The sequence below is a fragment of the Gopherus evgoodei genome, chromosome 3 (assembly GCF_007399415.2).
Source record: "Gopherus evgoodei ecotype Sinaloan lineage chromosome 3, rGopEvg1_v1.p, whole genome shotgun sequence".
Classification (NCBI taxonomy): domain Eukaryota; kingdom Metazoa; phylum Chordata; order Testudines; family Testudinidae; genus Gopherus; species Gopherus evgoodei.
In genome coordinates, this window is record NC_044324.1 from 136,772,634 (window position 1) to 136,797,580 (window position 24,947).

At 41.2% G+C, this 24,947-nt stretch overlaps 1 protein-coding gene and 1 long non-coding RNA gene across 8 annotated transcripts in view; one reads left to right on the forward strand and one right to left on the reverse strand.

The window, feature by feature from the left end:
• The first annotated feature begins 6,353 nt into the window (after positions 1 to 6,353).
• On the forward strand, positions 6,354 to 12,862 carry LOC115648719. Of its 5 annotated transcripts, none has more exons than XR_003999655.1 (4): positions 6,354 to 6,536; positions 8,124 to 8,198; positions 9,695 to 9,734; positions 11,935 to 12,862. It is a non-coding gene; the product is annotated as an uncharacterized LOC115648719 (long non-coding RNA). The 5 variants fall into 5 exon arrangements; XR_003999658.1 differs by lacking the exon at positions 6,354 to 6,536 and adding an exon at positions 6,605 to 6,693; XR_003999656.1 differs by lacking the exon at positions 6,354 to 6,536 and adding an exon at positions 6,712 to 6,812.
• A 438-nt stretch (positions 12,863 to 13,300) lies between these two features.
• The window catches only part of LOC115648716, a 116,321-nt gene continuing 104,674 nt past the window's right edge, over positions 13,301 to 24,947 (reverse strand). For all 3 annotated transcript variants that reach the window (XM_030556726.1, XM_030556723.1, XM_030556725.1), the window contains exons 10-13: positions 24,476 to 24,582; positions 21,055 to 21,115; positions 17,100 to 17,301; positions 13,301 to 16,378 (exon numbers count right to left, since the gene is read on the reverse strand). In XM_030556726.1, the coding sequence (XP_030412586.1) occupies positions 17,239 to 17,301; positions 21,055 to 21,115; positions 24,476 to 24,582 (231 nt within the window). In that variant the 3' untranslated portion in view covers positions 13,301 to 16,378; positions 17,100 to 17,238. The remainder of the gene's footprint in view (positions 16,379 to 17,099; positions 17,302 to 21,054; positions 21,116 to 24,475; positions 24,583 to 24,947) is intronic.

A 24,947-nucleotide genomic window follows, 5' to 3' on the forward strand; every position in this document is an offset into this window, starting at 1 on the left:
GGGCCCAAGGAACCTGATGATATAATCTGTGGAGCCTGCAGAGTGGGAAGGAAGGAGCCTGCCAGCCAGGCTGTCGGTGAGCTGAGTGCTCCAATCAAGGGGCTGTTCTCCGCACAGCGCTGGATGCGGGATGCACTCCGCTGGTGGAACATGGAGAAGCAGAGGGACGAAGGGGCTGAAGGGACAAAGCATGGAGTGGGCAGTGAGAGGGGGAGCATGTAAAGGGCCGATGGGTGGGCAGCAGAGGCAACATGTAACTGGCCACCGCCTGGCACCTACCCGTACTCACCAGCCACTGCATCTTACAGCATGCAGCCAATTCCTGCTGGAAACGGGATGGGGGTTGGGTCCCCACTGGCGGAGAGCCAGCATGCAGCAGGGGTTGTGCTGATGGACCAGCCGGGGGAGCAGCCAGTCCCGTGTGCTGCATCTTCGTCCTGCCACCAGCCTTCCATACACACTCCCATCATCAGCCACTGGACACCCCCTTCACCACTGGTGGGCAGATGGATGGAGAACAGGGATCCAGCCAGCAACAAGACCTGCCAGTACTGATGCGGGGAGACAGAAAATATGGGACAATCTGCCCATTTTTAAGAAAAAGTCAGGACACTTGCAGGAAGGCTTAAAAAAGGGACGTCTGGTCACCCTATTAATTTCTATTTTTGTTAACAGGCTTTAGAATGGAGTTCTTGGTGTGGATAAACAGGTATCATCTTCCTTTCTCTGGCTATGTGGGGAGCCCTATAGTGAGTATTCAAGGAGTTCTTTCCCTTGCTGAAACAGGACCCTTGGAAGGAATCTCATTCTAGTGGAAATAATAGGGCATGAAGGACTCAATTAGAGGAAAACAATACTACAGTCCTTGTCATGAAAATATTTTTCTCTTTCTGGGAAAAGCATCATCCAGGGCTCTAAAAGGCTAGCAGCATTTTGTAGGAGAACTTTTACAGCTTACCTTGAAGAAACAAGTGTTTAATCTTTCATTTGCAGCCTCAACACCCACGAAGCTTTCCCTTAGCAGCAGGACTGTCTGAAGAGCTTGGATATAAAGGCAGTCACAGCAGGAGCAGGATTGCTTTGGGAAGGGAGTGCTGACATAGCTATACATTTTTAAAGTACACTATTCACCTTTTACAAGGAGTTTCACCTTTTACATTTTTCCTCTATCCCTTCCCACCAAGCCTGGAAGAAAAAGAAAACTAGAGAGAGAAATGGAGTCCTTTTTCAAAATGCTTGCCTTTGGTGCAAAGAATTGTGGGAGCTGAAGGCTTGAAAGCCCTGCCCCAAAAGCAGTTGAACAACTAGCAAAAGACACAAAAATTAACAAGAACAAAAACTGTAAGTACATTAGAAGCAGGAAGTCTGCCAAACAATCAGTGTGGCTACTGTATGATCGAGGTGCTAAAGGCACACTCAAGGAAGACAAGGCTGTTGCAGGGAAGATAAATGAATTCTTTGCTTCCATCTTCACTGCAGAGGATATGGGGCAGATCCCACATCTGAGACATTCTTTTCAAGTGACAAATCTGAGGAACTGTCCCAGATTGAGCTGTCAATAGAGGAGGTTTTGCAACCAAACATAAATGAAACAGTAATAAGTCACCAGAACCAGATGGTATTCACTCAAGAGCTTGGAGGGAACTTAAATATGAAATTGCAGAACTGGTACCTGTGGTATGGAACATATTGCTTAAATCAGCCTCTGTAGCAGATGACTGGAAGATAGCTAATGTAACACTGATTTTTAAAAAAGGCTCCAGAGGCAATCCTGGCAATTACAGGCAAGCGTAACTTCAGTACCAGGAAAATTGGTTGAAACTATAGTATAAAGAAAAGAATTATCAGACACAGAGATAAAAATGATATGTTGGGAAAGAGTCAACATGGCTTTTATACCAGGAAATTATGTCTCACCAATTTGAGGGTATCAATAAGCATGTTGGCAAGGGTGATCCAGTTTATATATTGTACTTGGACTTTCAGAAAGCCTTTGACAAGGTCATTCACCAAAGGGCTCTTAAGTAAAGTAACAAGTCCTGGGATAAGAGGGAAGATCCTCTCATTGACCAGTAACTAGTTAAAAGATAGGAAACAAAGGGTAGGAAATAAATGGTCAGTTTTCACAATGGGAAGACGTAAATAGCAGGGTCCCTCAAGGATCTGCACTGTCACCTGTGCTGTTCAACCTATTCAGAGATGGTCTGGGAAGTGGGATAAACAGTGAGGTGGGCAAATTTTGAAGACAATACTAAATTACTCAAGATAGCTAAGACCAAAGCTGACTGCGCACAGTTACAAAGGGATCTCACAAAACTAGGTGACTGGGCAACAAAATGGCAGATGGAATTCAATGTTGATGAATGCAAAGTAATGCACATTGGAACATATATTTCCAATTATACATACAAAATGTTTGGCTCTAAATTAGCTGTTACCACTAGATTAAGAGCTTCCCCACTCAACTACACTACAGTCTGGTGGTTCAAGTACTCCCCTGAAAGGTGGGAGACCTAGCTTCAAATCCCTCCTTCCCTCTGTCCGTGGAGAAGGGGGATTTGAACATGCATCTTTCATACACTGGATAGGTGTGCTAACTGCTGGGCTAAAAGTTAGTAAGAGCACCACTGCCACCTTTTTGTATGTATGCATGTGCAAATGAGGGCTTATAACCCCTGGAGAATTCACAGCCATGTATCCTGAGCAGAGAGAGGTGCCTCCCTACAGCCGAGATTTAGAAGGGCAGTGCTTAACATACATCCCCGCTCCCCTGCATTTTGTGTTGGCTAGCTTAGGTTGCTCCCCAGTCAGTTTTCTGGCTTTTGTGAATCCCATTATTAGGTGCCTAACTCTCCTTATACATTGTATAGTAAGTATGGGTGCCTAACCTGGGGCTCTGGATTCCAATAGGAAGCAAGGTGCCTAAACATAAGGCATTGCATTACTGAGCCTCAGTCCTCTTTGTGGACCTAGCCCTATGTAAATATCTTTCCCACAAACTCTCTTACTGATTAGTCCTTTACCTTCTATCGATTCTTGCTTCTAAATCTGTTTTGGGACATGTCTTATTTCTAGCCAGAGGAATTTTATCCATCCATTATGTTGCTTCATAAACTCTTTTCTGATTAATTATAATTAAACCTAATTATCCTAACTTACCTTCACAGTTATAAACCCAGAGAACCTTTATCATCCCCATTGTCCTTTACTATCTCTTTTTCTAGTTCTTCAATAACCTGCCTGAAATATTATGCCCCAAATTGTTCCCATTATATCGCTTGGGGTCTGCTCTTTCCACTCTTAGTTCAATGCCCTAATTAGGTCTTTTGATTTTTCCTCTGTTCATCTATTTATATATCTCATTTGCTTTCCTAAAACTAGACACAGAGGAAATATTTTTAATATTCTCACCTCTTTCTAATCCAATGTCTACTGATATGCCTGGTACTTCTAAGGTGTTTATCACTTTCCTATCTAGGCACTGCATAACAATTAAGAAGCATTGAACATACCTGCAGAAAGTTATGATTGCATTGTCTTTTCCTTTTGCCCAGTGGACAGTTTTTTGGAATTATTTTGGTTTTGCCCCATCTTTCTTCTTCCAGATCCTTTTCTGGATCAATGTCTTGCTATGATTATGGCCATAATGATCCCGTTGACATTTCAATCTTATTCTTGTTTCTTTACATTTCATAAGGCACTTAGCCTATATCTCTTTAAACCCACCAAGTAACCTTATAGTCACTGTCCTTTTTCTTAGGTGTCGGCCCTCCTGCTTTCAGGTCATATGAAAATGTGCAAGTCTTGCTGAACATTCCCTTAAGAGAACAAGATGGGTATAACATTGATCCTTGTTGCATTCTACTTGTCACCCTCCCTACTATCTGATCTGTAATAATTTATATCTCTCTCTCTGGTCTCAGTTAATATGTCAAGGTTTAGGGTTTTTTATCTTACTATTTTACCATCAATACCATAGTTGTTCACTTTATCAATTGTGGTGTAAGCCTTTCTGAAATCCAAGGAAATTAGGTGTACTGCTATATAGGTCTACTATTCTCAGTCTCTTAAATAACTTTTTTTTTAAAGAGACAATGCGGGCAAGGTAATATATTTTATTGAGCCAACTTCTCTTGGTGAAAGAGACAAGCTTTTGAGGTTATACAGCGCTCTTATTCTTTAATTTCTTAAAGTGCAATCTGCTCCAAAAGAGACTAGGTAAAAAGAAGACACCTTTTCATTCAACATTTCTTTCATTTGTGTATTTAGAGTTGTATCTACTTACCTTAGTGACAAAATAAGTTTTTGATATGTTTTACTCTTGTCTTGTTAGCCATACAGACCCAATGCAGTTTAGGAGGGAGAGAAGTAGATTCTGTTCCTTCTTGTGCACCACCAACAGATTTGTTTCACTTTGTTCCTGATAGTTACAGCTATGCAACCCACTGAAAGCAGTAAGTTTGTATAGATGTCACTGAAGGCAAGAATTTAAGATGAAAAGGTACACAAATGTAATGGAAGGTCTAACTGAGCATACAGAACTTTTTATTCATCTGTATATGTAAAAGGCATATCTACACATTACATTTTACTGTGCCAGTTCATATGTTATTTTATAAGCTATACAAGTTAGCTAATGTGTAAAAGAAGGGAAATCTTGGGTATCTGTCAGAGGTAGATGAGTATATCTTGAAAACATATATATCTTGAGCTTGAGTAAAAGCATCGATCTACCTATGATAGGGTTTCACAATGTCTTTGAGTTTCTATCCTTAGTCCATTTGTCATTGTTGTCAACTTATGAATCACTGACAGATTGGTACCTGGTATGATGCTATCTCTGCCATATTCTGCCAATTTTCCTTTATTGTTGTTCAATGGTGAAGTAGTTTGTAGGTTTGTTTTTTTAGCAGTCTAACTTGTTGTTTTCCATCTGTTATTTCCAGTGACATATATTGTTGTTTGTAGGTTTTGGTCTAAAGTCTTGAGCATAATTCAGTTTGGTGAGGTTGTTTGTTCTCTTGGTCTGGAGGTTATTAATTTGTTGAGGCTTGGGAGTGACCTTACACAGGAATTGAATATAATTTTGTTTTGATTTAGATTTTGATTCCCAAATGCTTCGCAGGTGAAGTAGTCTTATTTTTTTGGTTTACATGGCACCAGAAACGGAATGTAAGATGTAGCAGGTTCTACTCAGAGACCAGCAGATCAAGTGGGCAGGCTGTGGCTCAACAGTCTTTCCACTCCCAAAATCCCAGGATGGGTCACTTGCCTGATGGTCAACAGGCCAGCAGTCAAATTGTGGTCCATCAGGGACTGGGAGTGAGGGAGAAACGTAAAGAGACCAGGGTCCTCCCTCTCCACTGGGTCCCTGGCCCAAGGGGAGAGCGGCATGGAATGTCTCAATCACCTCTTCCTGGTGCACCAGATAAGCCTTCCTACCTCCCCGCTCCCTCTTTGATCTGGAGCATGATCACAGACCTATCCCCTTCCAAAAGAGAGTTCCCGATCAAGTCAGTGTTTAGTTGGTCAATAAGTATTCCCCCAGTTTCATGGGCAGCAGGTGAACCCTCCACCTCTTCTGCCCGAGGCCCTGCTCACTGGTGCCCTGAATCCCCTCCCCCCCAACCTGTAGCATGCTCCGCAGCTGCTGAGGGGCAAGTCCCTCTTGGCCCAGTACTGCTCCTTCACTCCCTTAGCCTGGTCTACATTACACAGGTTGATGTAAGGCAGCTTATGTCAACCTAATTATGTCAGTGTAGACACTACAGCCCTTGTCCCCTGATGTAATAACTGCACCTCTAAGAGAGGCATAGGTTTATGTTGGTGTAGTTAGGGCCATGTTCTTTACATCAGCTGTTGGTTGTCTTGTCAATTTCATGGCACTGTCTGTAATGCCCATCACAAAAGATGAGTGCTTCACTGTGGTTCAGTAACATGGTGTGACAATGCATTTAGTCCCATATACCTAAGTGAGACCACACTGTGTCTATGCCTTGTGGCTAGGGAAATATCCTGTTAGAACCTGACCCCTGACATGGATAAAATTCATTGTGTAGAGGGTGCTGAGCACCAGAGGTAAACCTAGGAGCAGTACTGATGTGAGACGTTCCCTTGGGGCCAGCGCAGGTCAACCTAACCAAGGCTCTCCTGGCTGGAGCCCAGGCGAGTAGAGGCTAGTTCAGCGATGCTTTCATGCTGCCGCTTAGCTCACGGGAGGCAAGACGGATTTGCACATGCGGTGCGGTGCGGTGCCCCCCTCCCCACCAGGCACCAGCCTCTCGCGCTGGCAGCCCGCCGGAAGCTCACCCGCCACGGCCTCTCCCTCCCACGTGACACCCCGGGTAGTGCCCCGCCCTGCTCCGCGCGCTGCATCAAACGCCGGCCGGGGCCGCGGCGCGCGCGCTCGGTAGACTCCTCCCCTCGCCCCCTCCCTCTCTGGGGGGCGTCTCACCATGTCGGGCAAGGAGCAGCAGTACGGGACCCCCGGCGCGAGAGCGGGGCCGGCGCGAGAGCAGGAGGCCGCGCGGCTGCAGGTTGGAGTAGAGCCCCGCCCCTTCTCGCCCCCACGCGCGCTGCTGTCCACGCCGAGTCACGAGCACCTGCTTCTTTGGGCCGCGGTGGCGTCCGGTGGAGCGGTGCATGCTGGGATGGGGGGGGTCACGTTCTCTCCGGCCGGGGCATTAGCCCAAGGTGGGGGGGCTGCGCGGGCTCTCAGCGCTGTCACGGGGGGAAAGGACCCGCCCCGGGGGCCACCTGGGGTTCCCGCCTCGATGCCGGGGCCCCAGCGGCGCCGGTTCCCTGAGTTTATCGTGAGTGTTGCGACAGGCGGTGTGTGTGCAGCCCCGCGCGGCCGGAGCCCACCGGGCGGCAGGAGGGACGCGCAGACCCGCCCCCGGCGCGGCCAGCTGAACTCTCGCGATGTTTAAGCCAAGTGCGGTGGGCGAGGGCCCGTGGCCTTGACCCGCCGGGGCTGCGCTGGTCTATCGCCCCTCCCCCGGGCCGAGCCTGCCGGGGTAAGAGCCCCCCGAGACGGTGCCGGGCGATAAGGGGCAGCGATTAGCGGGTGAACCGGGAGGCTCTGGTCAGACCTCGCCGGGGCGCTGCCCTCAGTCCGTGGGGAAGGAGGGAATGTAAACGTGCGATGTGCCCGCGCCTGGACTAGGGTGTTTGAGTTCTCCCGTGCCCCAGCCTTCCCGCCAACGCCACGTGAAAGGCGAGCGCCAGCCAGGTGTGATTTGACCTTAAAGAGAGATGCTGTAAAAATAAGTGTGTACAAAACCTAAGTGACAGAAAATGGTTCTAGGATTTGTACCTGAAATTGAAAGAGTTAACTAAATTATTGCCTGGCCTTATTTGCAACACAAACATCTCAGTACCACCTCTACATTTCCCTAAAACATTACAATGATGTACTTTACGATTATTGTGAAGCAAGTAACTTGTGTCATGCACCCAAATTTCAGCCCAGGAAGAGGCTGCTTTTAGATTAATAGTGAAAAGCCCGTTTAGGCCAGAAAAAGTTTTGCAATGTGCCTTGTGGCCTTAGCTCCTTTTATTTAAAATGCATCATATGTGTAGACTCATCTGTCCTGCAGTAGTGATCTTGTTATGAAAACTTAGCTAGAGATTTGCAAAATTAAAAATCATTGAGACCAACTATTCTATTGAGTATTTTGTACAGTTTTGCTACTGAAATAAGTGGCTTGCTGAATATTAAAAGGAGTTTCTGCTAATGTCATGCTTTCTTTGTGCAAATCTCATAGCTGCTCGGTGCCTGTTTTACATCTGCATAATGGGTGTGTGTGTGTGTGTGTGTATATATATGAATGATACAACCTACCCTTAACAGATATGTTGTGAGGCTTAATATATTGTTGTTTGTAAAACATTTGAGATGCTTGGTGCTATAGAAAATGTTATTTAAAAACAGAACCTCAACATTTAAAAAATGTACAATTAAAATGGATGTGGGCTGGGTTTAGGTATATTTTGGGAAGAAATGTGAAATCAAAGCATAGAGTTAAGTCCTCCAACAAAGTGGTAATGCAGGTGTGTAAAGTTATTTATGATGGTTTTAGTCTTTCCTTTTTAAAAAAAAATTCCTTTTAAAAACTCCATAGGAGGAGTTAAAGTCTCTTCAGCAGATGCATTCATCCCTGAGAGCCCTCCATCAAATGGTTGCCTCCTGTAATGAGGTAAACTGCATGCACATTTACAAAGTTCTATGAACATAAATTCTCTTTGCTGGTTGGGTATATCTAGGCACTGCATAACAATTAAGAAGCATGATGTGGAATGGGAAACTTTTTGAAATCTTGAGTTTTTTTGCAGGACAGGAAGAGTGTTTCCCACCCAGCCGTAGTCCTGGTGTCCTCACAGAACACCCTGTGGGAATCTCCCTGCACTTATAAGGGGTATAAAGCTTGACTGTGTGTGTGCTGACTACAAATGTCGCAGTTTGGCACAAGGAGGGAGACCTGTTTAGGGTTTTATAAGTCATAACCACTGACATAAACTGTATCTGGAGACCAATGGACCACCAGTGCAGATTCCAGAGTACTGGTGTCATACGTCCCAGTGAAACAGTGCTCAGTAACAGGTTTGAGTGGTAGCCATGTTAGTCTGTATCAGCAAAAAGAATGAGTACTTGTGGTACCTTAGAGACTAACAAATTTATTTGGGCATACTGTATTCTGTACTAGCTTCAGTCTCCAAAAAGTTTTAAATAAGATCTGTGGTTTGAATGCTTTCAAAGTGACCAAACCACTGCAGAACTCACTACAACTAGCAGTTTCTAGGTGTGGCTTAGCATTGGAATGGAATCTAGAGCTAGAAAAAAGTATTAGGTCATCTTGTCCATTTTCCTGGCGATGCAAAATTGATATACCGCTGTTTTACAAATTACTAGTGAATTGCAGGTAAGGATGAAAGTACTTTGTTAGAACTCGACTAAGCTAATAGTTGTTATATGGGCTAAAAGCCCTCTTTAAGTACCATGCTGCCCTAATTCAGGTAGAATTTCCCTTGACTTTGCTGGGAATTTTCCCAGGGTAGGGCTTCCTGGATTACTCCCGAACAAGTTGCAGTTCTTATGAAAATAATTTTTATTAATGTCTGCTGGTGTTCAGAGTTCACTAGAGATTTTTTGGAACATAGAAGGTCACAATGCAAGAATTCTCGTACAACACCAGACTATTCGGACCTCTGTGACTTAGGGATGATGCCTTCTAGGACATCTCTAGTTTCTGCTGCACTCTCTGGAGCATGGAACCAAATGATGTTCTATGGGATAGTACGTTATTAGGCTTTTATATTTGCTAATTGAGTTTTGTTATATAAAAATTCGCAAATATTTATATAGATTTCTAACTCCTATTTTGGACTGAATTTTAGAACTGCTTGAAGAACCTACTAAAAAAGAAGGATGTCTCTTTCTCAAAAACAAAATGCCTTTCTTAGGAAAAGGTTTGATCATGCATTAAAGCCAAGCCTCTGTTCTGTCTTACCTTAACTAACGATTTGTTTTTCTTGTCTGAAAGGTTGTTTTGAAAAGAGACTCCTCTGACCTATTATGGGGTGAGAGGCACGATTTCTAGCAGTGTCATGAACATTTGTTGGGATATTTAGCTTAACTTTCCAAAACTTGGGAACTGATGGCATGATTGTTACTTGTGCTTTCTTTTTTAAACAGACGATAAATTCTCTTGTCCAGAACAACAACACACTAACAGGTTAGTATTATGCTACTGAGATTTTTTTTTAAATTCACATAGAGGGAACTACTTTTTTAAAGACTGGGAATTTCTTTAAAAGCTTTTGGTATGTCTATGCTGTAATTAAAAACCTGTGGCACCAAGTCTCAGAGCCCCAGTCACTTGACTTAAGCTTGCGGTCGGGATGTCAGGCTGTGGGGCTAAAAGGAGCAGTGTAGACATTCAGGCTGGGTTCTGAGATCCAGGGAGGGCTCGGGTCCAGCCCAAGCCCAGATGTCTACAGTGCTACTTTTAGCCCTGCAGCCTGAGTCAACTGCTCTGGGCTTTGAGACTTTGTGCTGCAGGTCTTTTATTGCAGTGCAGATGTACCCCCTGTGAAACAATTTGAAATCACGCTCTGTCTCTATTTCCAGGAGTAAACACCTTTAAAAAGAGCTGCTAGGGAATTTATACCCCCAGCTATCTCTCTTCACTTTTAAAAACACAGAGGTTTTACAAAACCTAATTTTAATAGAAATGTGCTTGTGACATCTAATGTCAGTAAACAGTTTTTGTTTGACATGTATGTTTAAATGCATGCATACAACCTAAACACTGTGGCACTGTGTCAATGCTTTCCTTGTGGTTTGTGATCCTGGAGTGTTTCTTGTGGTCCACGTGTCTCCTTCTTCTGAATGGAAATGTTGCTGTGTTCCACAGTAGTGCTTTCTGGCAGCATTTGGCAATTCCTTCCTTTCGTTGTCCACTGCCAATGGGACTTCCACTGCTCCTGGCTCCACCAGTCAGCAGAAAGGTGTGTTTGGCTCCTGCCTGCACAGCTAAGTAGTACTATGGGACCAAAACTGTTGGCTAGGAGGAATGGAATAGGGTCAGTGAGAATGGGCAATAGAAGAGCATGAGAGAGGGAAACAGGGGAGGAGAGGTTAGAAATTGTGAGAAGAACAGAAGAGTGAATAATGGAGATGGAGTGGGGAATAGAGAAGATGAGTTTTAGGACTGGAGGTAAGTAGATGGAGAGGAAAACTTTGATGCAAGAGAGACAGTGGAAGAGGGAACAAAGAAGGAAGAATAGAAGGCAGGAGTGAATGGAAGAGAGCAAGTAAAAGCATAGCTTTCAGGCTAAAATAACTATTTTTCATGTTCAGTTAGTTAACACCACCTCAAGGGGGAGAATGCACCTGGAGTGATGATGTAATATTTCTTCGTATATGCAGAAGAGATATGGCTCTTAGCAGCTGCATATCACAAAATGGACTAACTTTTTGCACTTACTTCATCTTGGACAAGAACAATAAAAATTAATTTGAAAATTCAGTTTTCAAAATCTAAGATATTAGTGCATAGTTAATAAAAAATCAATAAAAATTGTAACCTTACAATGTGCATTTAATCATGCATACTTTTAGCTGCACTCAACTATTGCTGGTTTTCTTTCTCTCTGCAAATGCTAGGACTCTAAATGCCCTCACAAAAAAAGTAAATTGACCTAAAAATTAGAAATTCTAGTTTTGTGGCAAATTCAACTTGCAGTGTCCATTTACAGATTGTTGATCTTTTACTTTAGTTCTTGGGTGGTACTAGGGGTTTAGTGGGGAAGGATTAATATTATTTGAATGCCCAAATCTACATTTTATTTTCATGTGTAATTATGTGGACTTGACTAAAAACTCTCCTTATGGGAACCTGATTCTGTTGTGGAAAATGGAAGTGAAGTTTCAAGTGTAGGTGACAAGTTGAATCTCCCTTTCTAAGAAAAGTATATAAAATTACAAAAGTAATAGTAATCCTTACTGACACTTTTATAGTCATCTAATATTAATTTGTTCTACTAGGTTATTTGCACTATACTGCAGCAAAGTATTAAGCATTTCTGCATTACAGTGCCCTATGTTAATACAGATTGATACGTCAAAACAGGGCAATGCATGAATAGTCCTCGTGGTAGGACTCTTGGGCCTAAAAATTAATGGTTCACTTATTAGTAGCTAAGCATAGACCTAGAGCATTAGATTTAAAAAACAAAAAAAGTCTTTGTTCTACATTTTAGCACAGTGACTTCTTAAGAACTAATTTTTTTACTAATATGTTTTGAAAACTTGCATGTATTGTAGGTGTATTAACAGCATTCTAAATGCTGACTCTTAGGGATTTGAAATCTAGGGCTAAGAAAATAAAAATTATGCTTTGTTTCCTTAAAAAAAACCCTACTCTCTTTTAGACATGAATAAAGGCTGGCAGATTTTCTTCACTGGACAGAGAGGAGATTTAAAGTAACTTGTTTCATATTCCTTATGCTATTTTGAATTTTTTTTTTAAAAAGCACAAGTTGGAAATCAAATTAATTATCTTGAAGTGGAATCTTGCCGTCACAGAATTGTTAGTCACTGATTCAACTGCATTGAACATATTTACAACTGCAGGCCTGGTGATCAGCTATGGACAACAGGTTGCTTGGAGCTGAAAACATCCCATCAACTTTAGAGAAGATAGTTGTGATTTTGACATTGGACTTGAAGTGGCTTAACAATGAACACCTTAAAGTAGTGGACTCACAGCAGCCTCATTTTTGCTATTTCTGAAAGTGTCTTATTAGGTGCTTCATTTTCTGACTCCAATCTTGAGAGCTACTGGTTACATTTTGTTTACATAAATGACCTGTTAAAAATACTCTGGCTGTCAAGGTACTCACTTCTTCAAATTGAAATTTGCAATGGAGTTTTTACACAGCACTGGGAATGCTTGATAGCTATGGAGATTACTGACCCTAGCAGTTGTCTTCAGCATGTTGTCTTCTGTCCTTAGGCTATTCTCTTTGATGGTAATGTGCTACGAAGGAATATTTGCTTATCAGGTGTGCAGTGGTGATTGTATCTATATACAATAACATGCAACACCAACCCCATTCTTCCAACTTGTAAAGTCATGAAAAGTAATTCATATTCAGCCATGCATAAATTGCATGAAAGTTGGCCAGTTTGGTCGAGGGATAGATATATTAGCTAAACTTGTTCTAAGCATCACAGCTGTAAGATGGGTAGGAAAACCAAAGATGATACTACATTTCCTGAAGAATCAGATAAACTGTCTTTATATGTTTTAAGTATGTAAAACTTTGATCAATTTAAAACATTGCCTTTAATATCTCACTTATGATGGATGATTTTCTATGTACGTTTCCCTCCTGTTCGCCTCTGAACCTTCACAGGGGGGTAGATCTTTTTTGCAGTAATTGGAAGCAGCAGAACTGTCAGTCAAGGAAGCAGTGCCTGAGGGGAACTACTCATCAGCTGACAGCCTCAAATTATTTTGCCTCCAAGTAGTCTGATGATGACACCTATGAGTTGCCTGCAGTCTTTCAGTAGAGAACCTTTATTTCACTTTCTCTTGGTGTTTTTTCAAGTCTGCTCTGTCTCCCCTGCTGAGTTGGTCTCTCCTCTCACAGTGCTAAGTGTCCTCCGCTGCCCCAAGAGCCAGTGATGTGTTTGGTTTGCAAAATGGCTGATGAGCCCACTTGTATATGAAGTGCAAAGTCTCCCACAGCATGACACACACAAGCTTCTTGTATCCATTAAAAAACAAACATCTGAAAGTGAGCATATTTAATTTTATAGTGAATGCTTAGATGCTTACACTATAGATTTACAGGTAGATTTTTAGATTAAAGAACTATGAATTAAGTGAATTTCTGACCAAATGCCCATAAGTAGTCTGTCTGCCGCCTTTGATTAAGTGAAAGCGTGTCTTGCATCTAAGTCATTGTTTATCTTAAACTAGACTTCTCTACTATTGTTAAAACTCTCTCCTTTGATTTCGTTGCTCAGCCTGCAAGAGCTCAATGAAAAATTGTTTTTCATCACATCAGGATAACCTGCAGCTACAAAAGCATCCACTAGTTCATTGATGTATGTTATAACAATTAATACTGTAGATCAGTTAAAGATTAGGAACTCAACCAAATTGTACAGTAAATTATCTATTTTCACAAGACATTTATCTGTTTTGAACCATTCCATAGTAGCACTGCTGTAGAGCCAAATCCTGTTCTAATTAAAGTGAATGACAACATTCAGATTGTCTTCAATGAGACCAAGATTTTGGCCTGTAGAAAGTTCAATTACATTCAGTACAGTGATTTCATAATATAGGTACATTACAGTATGTGTGGGATACAGTGTAAAGATCTACATAAAGCTGCAATTTCATTGCTGTTGTGTTTCTGTATTTTAGTAATCCTTTTCCTCTTTAGAAAATGGATTCTTCTTTGTCCACATAATTAGTCCAGTAGGTAACTGTTGACTTAGGTTCCTAAAATTAAAAAAAAAAAATCATAGATGATTATTCAGACTAACAGATGTATACAACATTTGTGGTTGTAATAGATAGTCATAGCATGCCATAATACTGTGTTATAAAATGTCTATTTCTCTGTTGTCACCTTGCCTCATGGGAGTAGTAGTTTGGATTCCCATTTCCTCCCCCCAATAGGCTGAGCTTCCTTGCCAGAGTACATCTCCCAGTATACAATGTGGTCAGCCCTCTGGCCAAGTTGTGTGGTGTGCCTTGAGAGTCACATCAATTGCATTATGGGTGATCTGACTCCCAAACTACAATTCCCACGAAGGAATGCAACACAAATGGAAATTATTGAACTGACTGAATGAACCTTTTTGGGGAGTTCAGTTCAACTAACCAAAATGAAACATTTTTGGCTTGGGAATGTTGAAATGTTTCATTTTGATCCAAAATGAGAAACTGTTTTGCCATTTCTAAACAGACTTTCTTTGGAATTTCCATTTTGCAAAAGAACTGATATTTCAATTTTTTTGTCCTAGTTTGGGATAAAAATGGTAAAGTATTAGAATTTCTCACAGGACAAAAATTATGAATTTTTGCTCAGCTCTACTTTTGATGCCCTCAAGTAGACCTAGATTAGTGGCCTATATATGAGCAAAGGGATTTTTTAAAATGGGAGATTGTCAGAGCTAAAGCTTTAGGATTCGCTTTAAAGTGGAAGATGCCTATAGAAGCTCATCCTGTCATTCTAATGTTTGGCAGAGATGTTTGTAACATTTAAGGTCAGAGTCTTGCAGTCTTTACTCACAACTCCTACTGAAGTCAGCTGCAGGGGAGGAGAGATTCCCTTTGTAAAAGCTAGGCCCAACGTGACTATAGTAGTGAGGGATTGCCTTGAGATTTGCACATAAAACAATACGAACAATCCCTCTTTCAGTTTAAAGATTGGGTTTAGTCTCCAAATTTGCCATGATAATTTTTCCCCAGGAGAATTTAGTTTTCCATTTATTTTTTTGGGACAAGAATTAATAACTTTTACATGGAACTTATTAAAAAAATTCCCTCTTCAAAAACTTTCAGTGTTTTCCCCTCACATTTCTGTGGTTCTTGTCCAACTTTAAAAAAAAAGGTTTAGGTTTCTCATAGCAACTGAACTTTACTGCAATAACTTTATTTCATAGGCCTGTAAACCTGTATCAGCATAATTTGTCACAGCCGAAGGGTTTTGCCAAAGAAAACTGCTGGACACACTGACCATATGATTCTCCACGCTGTTATAGAGCTGGAGATGTATGAAAAGTGTTTTGTATGGTGGGACGGAAGTGTGGAGGAGACATGGGGAAACATGAATGTTGGGGAGATAAACAGCCACATTAGGGGAAGGAGGAAATACAGGAGAAGTATAAGGTAGGCAAGCACTAGCAGTTTTCTGTCCTCTCCCCTAATAGACAGCCCAACATGAAGCACCACTGCTCTGAACCAGTATCTGGGTGCTGCAGCCTCGTGCCTTGGCCAACTGGTTTCTGAGAGAGTAACTAATAACCTTTTAGGCTTTCCACCAGGAGATCTATAGCTCTTCGCTAGTAGTACTCCCCTGCTGCTTTCTGCCCTGACATGGCTGTAATCTCCCCATGTTCCCTAACATCTTTTCTCCCTCTTCCCCAGCAGGTCACACTCCCTGCCTCATGCTCCATATGTCCTGTCTTGCCTTGCTCACCCCTTCATCTTCCTTCTGATGCTTTGATAAATTCACCCGTCGTTGCCCCAATATAGTTCCACTCACCCTGAAGGTTACTGGCCAGCAAAAGGATTGGGAACAAGGGTCATGCTCTAATGAACCTCTTAAAGGTGGAGAAGCTCTCATGGTGGTGAACGCCAGGAAATTACCAAACCAGACTGTCTTTGTTGCGGCAGGGTATGCTGTACTTGTCAGCGTAAGTGGCTGCAAGTTCAATCCTCCCCTCTGCTGACTTCCCACCATTCAAAGGGATAAAGCAGTGGATTGAACGATACTCCTGTAATGCAGTTTAAGTGAAAAGGATCCACCCCAACTGTGTGAGTCTCTGCACCTATTTGTTTGGTCACTTGGCCATATTTCTGTCCTTCACTCTGTGTGCACTGGAGAGTAGAATTTGATGCTATAATAGTTCTGCTCTCTGAGTACTACAAGGAACTTTTAATCTATGGGGTAAAAGTGTATGACAGCTCCTTCAGGCTATACAGCACTACCTGATGGGGGACAAAAGAGTAAATAAAAATACATGCCACAACTGGATTTGTTCATGAACCACATCTTCCCATAGTAAGAGGGCACAGGGATCCTTTCATGTGGGGCAAAGGCGCTGTTATTGTATTTCAGATCCTCCAAACTGTAAGACACATTTCAAAACATCTTTAGAAAAGCTTACTAGAAAGCCAATCTAAATAATTCCTCAGTGTATGTATCTGTATTTAGTGCTATGGTAGCAACATCATAACTATGGTTGAGATACATTTTCTGTTCTAAAATTCCTATTTTTGCTTTTCATTTTCTCCTTTTGGGGTAAGGATAGCCAATCTTTTTCCTCACACTCTCTCTTAAGTTTTGGGTACATTTTAACTCCAGAATAGGTAACATGAATTTTATTTGCACATGAGAATAGTTGACTGGTCTAGAAATATATTAACAAGCACTCCTACCAGTCAGATGAAATCAGCCTGATTTTAAAATTTCCAATTTGGCACGCATTGGCACATTAATCCTGGATGAGGAGTATGTGCTTTGCTTGAAGAGATCTAGTTTCAATGGAACAAAATTATGGACATTTAAAAACATATCCTGAGTTTGCACAGCAGGTTGAATGTTAACTTCAGAAGCAAGCACCAGGGTGTTGATGCTCTGAATATTCACCAGTGAGGATATTTGAAAAGCTCACACCTACATGTATTTTAATGTGTGATTGCTCTTAAGAGCTGCAATGTTTCAAGTCAAATTTACAAAAGGAAGAAGGGAATGGGGCCCTTATATAACAAGTTTCTATTTCCACTCTAAATTAAGGAGCATAGGCATAATGCACTGATTCAGGCAAATCATTTAGACAGCATACTCACATTTCAACAGCTCCTTTATTTTCATGTTTCTCCTTTGAATGGTTTTTCATTTCTTTAAAAATGATGTGTGCTTTGGAGAAGCCCCTGTGACATTGCTCATGCTGTTTCCTATCTAGCAAAATGGGAAATGTGCTTTCCTCTATCCCTCTTTCAGTGGAGCTACTTCCAGGTTGTTTCTGATGACTGGAAACAAGTATTCCATCTTGGGATACAGAAGCACAAGGTAGGTTATACAAGCAGCCCTGCATTTTCAAAGCAGAACACTGCAAACTGTTCTTGTAAAAAAACACAAATGATATTGGAAACAAGGCACCTGGCAACATAGTATGTTCAAATTCAACCTCAAAACTGTGATTCATATCTGTTAGTTACTAGAACTATATGATCCTCTTCAGATCTATACCAGTTTTAAACTCTAAAAGGAAAAGCTCTCAGCTCTTCTGCAACTGCTGCTTCAGCTGGAATCATGCCGGTAGGGTCATACTCAGCTGTATCCAGTTGAAGTGCCTATAAAATCCAGACCAGATATAGCTCAGTGAACCATGGAAGACACACCTTGTGAAAGAAAAAGTTAATGAAATTTCTTTTTCAATCCAGCATCATAAATACCTGAATCAGTGTAATACTAAAGACTATATCCAGTGTCAGATACAGGCCTTCAGGGACTGTGCTGCTTTTGGTATTTTTCAATAAACATGCATCTCCAGTCATTTAGAAGAGAAGAGAAACTTATGTATTGCTTAGTTCCTTTTAATTTGAAATAATGTTTCTTATTTATGCTAATAATCTGTCACACACCAAATGGGAATTCAAGAGAATATTTTTAGCAGAATTAGATTGGCTTAGTCCCTCAAATTCTCCCTTCAACTTTCCTATATTTCTATAGCTTTTATTAGAAAAAAAAATCTAGTGCCTCCTTTTTATGGCATTTTACAAACATAGGGGCTACTGCTGATTCCATTGAGTCAATGGGAATTCTACTTTTTACTTCAATGGAACTAGGACTGGACCCAGAGGGGAAAAAGTTTCTCTGCCTTGAAGATCTTTTGCATTATTCTAGCCATAATACATAACTACAATGTTACAATAAGAACTGTTTGAATATTCATAGCAATAAGACCACCAGACCAGTTTCATGTGGTGGGAGAGTTTGATTAGCTCCCTGTGGAACCAGACATCTTTAGAATGTAGACCCCTCCTCCCTCTGGTTGCTCCGATGTCCACTGGCCAGCTAGAAGGAGACAGGAGCCAATTATCTCCTTGCTCCCCACAATCACTAATTTAAACCTGTGTCCAGGGTTTCTTGAGTCTGGTGTCCTATTTTAGCTGAACTCACCCTCCCTCTCCACAGTTATATAGGACCGTGTGTTTTTAGGATGTCACGGGTCTGACCAGACACCTGGATCAGGAAGGAATTTTTCCATCAGGGCCAAATTGTAGGTGAGCATGTGAGTTTTTTTTTGCCTTATAGCCTCACAGAGACACAGGTTAGGTTAAATAGGAATAGGACTTAACATTAGGAATTGTAGGACTACTTAATCCATTGAAACTTGTAGCTGGGTGTTCAGTGCAGATAAAAGGCCAAAAGGGCCAGTACCCAGAAATAAGAGACCTGGTATTTCACTAATGGACCTCAGGCCTATGGGGTGAAAAGGGAGACCTGAAGTCTTCATAGAGCCAGGTCCCTCTTTGATACTTCTATCCTCTTCACAGGGAGCAGAGTGAGAGGATTCAGCAGAGCTGGCTGAATCGTAGGGGTAGGCAGTGCAGAGTCTAGCCTGTGATATGGGCTACATGATAGCCTGTAACCCCACATTGGATCCTCTTCTAAGCCTGGTACAGGGAGACAGGGCAGTAAACCCTGGGGTGGGGCGCTAGGTTAGTAAGTTGTGGCCGGCTGCTTAAAATCCATCCCAATGTCTGTCCTCAGCCACCTGCATAGTCCTGATCGATTCATCCAATGGATTCTAACATAATATTGAAATAGATTATTCAGTTATACCTTTTGTCATTATTTGAACAGCTCCTATAGATAACTGAATAATATTTGTATATGATTTATTCAATACATTTCCCCCATTAATTGCTAAATTATTTATTAGTAAATAACTTTTCTCATTATATTACCAGTTGTAATTTCAGACAGACAGGCAGGCAGAGAAAACTGCTTATGGTGAACTAAGATACAGACAAACTCCAGTTATAGTGAAGTAGAATGAAAGTTCCTAACGGTTTCTGTGCCATGCAATCTGCAAACTGAAATTCTCGTTACACTGAGCCTCTGCTAAGAGTAAAGCTTTTCTATAAAAAAATCAAAAACAAAACCAATTCACTATAAAAGGGCTTCACTGATGACTCAAGATCTTAATACAAATTGGCAAGTGTAGGAAGGAGATATAAAGAGAATTTTCACACACAAAAAGATGGTATAATCAAGCCCAAAATTTTAAGATTGCAGTGTTTAGAGTTAGAACCCAAAATCCATATTTAGGCAATTAAACAAGTGACATGATTTTCAAGGTGCTCAGCACCCACTGCTCACTGAAAAACAGGTCACCTATTTAGCGATTTAAGACCCTGATCCTGCAACCCTGACGCATATTTGCAGTATCAGGGCGTAAATATGGATTTAGGAACCTAATTCTAAACCATCCGGGTCTAGAAAGATTGATCCTACCTCTCTTTTTAAACACTTAAGAAAACAGCATTAACAGTAGAGTAATCTATGCAAGTAATGTCCAAAAGCCCCAGAAAATGTTTTAGTGAAAACCATCTCTTACACACAATTGTATGCAACAACATGGTTTTTTAATCTGTTCTGTGTGGAAAGTATGCTTCTAAAAGAATATTGCCTAGGGGAATCATACAATCTTTATTTTACAATCTTTATTTTTCTACATCACTGCTCACATTCTCTGATGTTAGGTCCCACTTACATGGTGGGGACACAGGTTATGTTCGCACCACATCTTTTTAAAGTTGTATAACTAAACTTGGAAGGATGAGATTTTTCATCAGTAAACATCAATTTTACTATACACAGTCCCAAACACAAGAAAAAATATTTCCATCAATAGTAATCAAAATATACAGATGGGCAAAGAAAGAAAAATTCTGCTTGAGAACGTATAAGTTTGATTTAAGAATATTTACTCTGTATATTTTGACATGTGATGTTGACAATGTGTGTTTTACTAGTTATAAAAGCTTTAACTTTCTGAATCTCAATGTCTAGTGTCATTAAATAACTGCTGTCTGACTGCCCTCATTGTCTGGCCCCTGTGTAATTTCCTGCAACTGTGAAAATTTAAAACAATAAAAATCTAAAAGGCTTAAATAAATATTGATCTCTGTCAAAATTATAAACAAAAATCAAATTCTGCCAAGCCTAGGTATAACCAAGTCCCCTGATAGTGCCTTACTCCACTCCCCTGCTTTAGCTAACATGTAATACTGCAGAAGGAGATTGAAAACGGAGGAGGAGAAAATTGTGGCCCCACTAAAGTTGATGGGAATTTTGCCATTGCCTTAAATGAAGTCAAGATTTCACTTGGGGTTTAGTTCTAAGTTTATTTTAGCTGTTACGTAAGTAGGAAGCTAATAGGGCTGGACTGATTCAGGCATACTACACATAGGAAGTGTGCAAACTTCCGCACTGGCCTGAACCCTATATTTCAATCCTGGGCCTCTACAGAGACTATAAATTGTAACAAATTGTGTGGTGGTTTTGTAAGGTGAAAGGCCAGTGCACAAATCCACATACCTACCACTGATCTGTCTGATATGCAGTCTGGACTGTGAAGAATACTGTCAAGCTTTAAAATAAAAACATTCTAGGCTTGTAGCATTTGTAGCGACAGTCAAGAAAAGCGCTTTAGCTATTACTTTGCCTTGGTGAATTATTCATTAAAAAGCAGAAGGTATAGATGATAGCAATGACCACTTGACTACTAACCAGATCATGGACACTGTGCTCTTTTTCAGCAACTGCGAACTGACCATTTTTCTCCAGCAGTCTGTTCCAGGTAGCACCAAACAGAGAAAAGCAAATTTAGAAGAAAGTAGTCAGGATCATCACTCTTTGAATACACAGCAGATGTTATCATAACTAGAGCTGAGCAAATATTTAATCTGTCAGACTGGTGGCCATGCGGGGTGGGGGAGGGGCGGGGAAACCCACTTTGGTTAATTTCAAATCAAAACTGAATTGTTTTTTCTCATCAAAATGAAAGACTGGAAAACAATGGATTCAGACAGAATTAACTTGAAATGAAACATCATTTTGAAGTGAACTATTTTGACTTAATTATAAAAAGAGAGAAATTTTTTTAATACAACTCTAACCACTTACTGAATATGACCCAAATTAGCAGATAGATTTGGTCACTCCAAAACTATATTTTTTGGCATATTTACCAGTCTCTTAAAAAAAAATTGCCCAGCTCTAATGATAACTCCTACCTGGTGTTCTTTGAGAGTCACCTCTGTCCATTCCCACTTACAGATATGCCATCTGACATTGAGCTGCGGAACTACCTTGAAAACCTGTGTCTGCTGGAAGGGCGCACAAAAGATCTTGTGAGAAGATGACATCATTGCCCTACTTTGAATGAAGGACTGCAACCACCTCAGTTCCTTCTCCCTAACTACAGAGTCCTCACGTTATATAGAGCTCTAGGCAGAGGGGAAGTCAGATGAGTAGTGTGAACGCACAGACGTGACTCTTGAAGAACGACAGTTTGCAGGTAAGTTTTTCTTTCTTGTTTGAGGCCCTCTGTGCATTTCCACATATGGGAGATTAGCAAGTAGTGCCCCATCAGGTGGATGACGGATGTGGAGTTCTTAGACAAATATGAACTGTAGCATTGCTCTCCCAAACTGGTCATTGGACATGCAATGCTAAATCCAGGGAGTAGTGTTGTAATAACTGGGCCTGCACAATTACAGTAAACGTGTTCTTAACTGTAAATACTGTAAGAAAGTTTATTAGCTGTCACAAGAAGCTATAACAAGAAATGTCGATGGGAAAATGTGCAAAAGCAAGAGACTGAAATAGTCCAAACACAAAGGACAACTGATATAAAACTCAAGGACTGTATTAAAATTATGCCTGGTAAGTGTAAGACCAGAAATGAATGAACCAAAATTGGTGCGTTGGAAAGTATGCCTGGTGAGTGAACAAAATAATGAAGGGATGGACTATTCCGCCCAACACTACCTTTTTGGGGTCCTAAAATAGAGACTGTGGGCTGAAAATTAGCAGAGGCTGCTGGAAGGTTGGCTGGCTGGAAAAAGGGGAAGAAATAAGCTCCATCATTGTCACCCTTACCATCTCCTGGGACCCCGGACCTTCTTCATCCTAATCTTGAGATGTCCTGACCAGACCAGGCCAAGAAAGGGACCCAGATGACATCTCCAGCTGTATTGGCTACTTCTGAATCCCGAATACCACCTGGGATGGGAGACTTTATTCTCCACCCCACCCATCCCTCATGTGTCCTTTTCCTTCCCCACCTTACTTCTTTTCTTTCCTATCCCTCTCCTTTTGTCTAAGGAACGTCTGGCTTAGCGAGCCAAGACTTCATATTTTGAAATGCTGCTGTAAGCCTATGACTAGAAAGAGGCAGTTAAATACAGTGCCCTAAACAGTCATATGCTGGTACATGTTTGTCAGGTCTCGGAAAGTATGTTTACTCTGCAATTAAAAACCTGCAACTGGCCCATGCCAGCTGACTTGGGCTCACAGAGCTCGGACTAAGGGACTGTTTAATGGCTGTGTAGACATTTGGTGTCAGGCTGGAACCTGGGCTCTAGGACCCAACAAGGTGGGGTGAAGGGGTCCTAGAGCTCGGGCCCAAATGTCTACACTGCAATTAAATAGCCCCTTAGCCCAAACCCCGCAAGCCTGAAACAGCTGACATGGTCCAGCCACCGGTTTCTAAGTACAGTGTAGACATACCCAGAATGGCTAATAAGACTATGTGCTGTGCCTGTGTTTTTCCAGCAGTGGGGTTACAAATGAGAGTTGACATCAAAGACAAAAGCTGCATTTTCTGTCTTTGCTGTTCTTTTCTTTCCTCTTTTGGAAATGGGACTGGACTTCAACAGCAGCAGCAACAATGACCACTCCAGCCCATCGCAACTAACTTCTTTTCCTCAAAAGGAAAGTTTTTTCCACCTTTGGTATCTTCTAAAAGACAGTTAGACTAAGGGGGTTTTCCTTTTAAAGAACCTCTCCAGCTAAAGGGAAAAGGAAGTGATGTTGTTAAAAGCCTTACTTAATACACCTCTACCCGATATAATGCTGTCCTCTGGAGCCAAAAAATCTTACCGCATTATAGGTGAAACCGTGTTATATTGAACTTGCTTTGATCCGCTGGAGCGCACAGCCCTGCCGCCCCGGAGTGCTGCTTTATCGCATTGTATCTGAATTGGTGTTATATTGGGTTGTGTTATATCTGGGTAGAGGTGTTCTTTACATTTCAAATGCTTTAACTGTTTTTCCTTTTTTTTCTCTATCTTTAATAAAAGTTAAAAAAAATAATGTTTTTCCATGGTATCAAGAAGACTAAGGACTCTGTAAACCAAACGTTATTTAAAACGGTTTAATACTGGACAGTGACTGGGTCGTTAACACCTTTAATTCCTTGGGCCCATTTATTCCATCTATATTAATACAACAGTAGTATCTGGTGAAGGTGTGCGCTGAACTCAAAGTTAATGCTTTGCAGATCTCCACTAGGGGACCCTACGTAAGCCAACCCCACTGACATGTGTCACTCATAGAACAAGTCTTTAAACCAGGAAGTACTGCTTTCCTAGCTAAAATATAGCAATGTTCTATACATTTCCCACTCCAGAATAAGCATCTCTGTTTGGTAATGGGTTCTCCCTGGCATCTCTCCCAATATGCTACAAATAATCGATGAGACTTTCTAAAGGGCTTGGTCTTTTTCAGGAAAATGAAAATTACCCTCTTTACATCCAGGGACCTTAACAGTAGAAGCTGAGGCATGGAAGGACTTTAGGCAACTATGGGGTTAGACTGAAGCTGGTTTTGAAGGTCTCAGTGGCATCTAAATGTGTGGGAGTTATGCGGCTAAAATGGCAGTTGGGCACTTAAGTCCTCCTTGGAATCCCATCCTTAGTTTATCTGCCTTGGAAAGATGAAGGGCTCAGCCAACTCTCCTAGGATTTGTACCAATGACTCCAAGGAGACTTGGTATTCAAACCTCATGTGTAGACCATTAATTGACTTATGAACTATATCAGCTAACACAGCTGTGTGTTAAGAACAGAAAAATACAGCACATGAAAATGTTCCAACTTAACTTACACAAACATCTTCATACAGTTTGTTCATGACATTAACTGACCTCTTGGAAGATGTCATATTAAGAAGGGCGAGATGATACATATGATGCAAGTAAATCAGATGTCGTTCATGGTGGAAATGCTTCCTAGTCCTTTTGCAAGGTTTGTTCTGTAAATAAAAAAATAGCATGTAACAACTTATACAAAGTACGAGCTTACTGAGCAGAAGGTTGAAAACTCAAAGCAACTTTTATATTTAGGAAGAATGAAAGACAATGATTACTTTTAGGTTTCTGTACTAACTCTTACGTCCTGAAATATCTGTGCACTTGATTCATTTGAAAAAGTTTGGAGCTTTGCACTCAATAGGGCCTATTACCAATACTGAAACAATCTCATTTATTACAATGACATAAACCCAAACTAACAATACAGAAGTCAATTTACACCTCATATGTCAGATCAGGATGAGGCCAGTAAAGTTTATTTTTTAATTTAGTTTAATTTTTATCAAAGGTAACGTATGTTCTCATA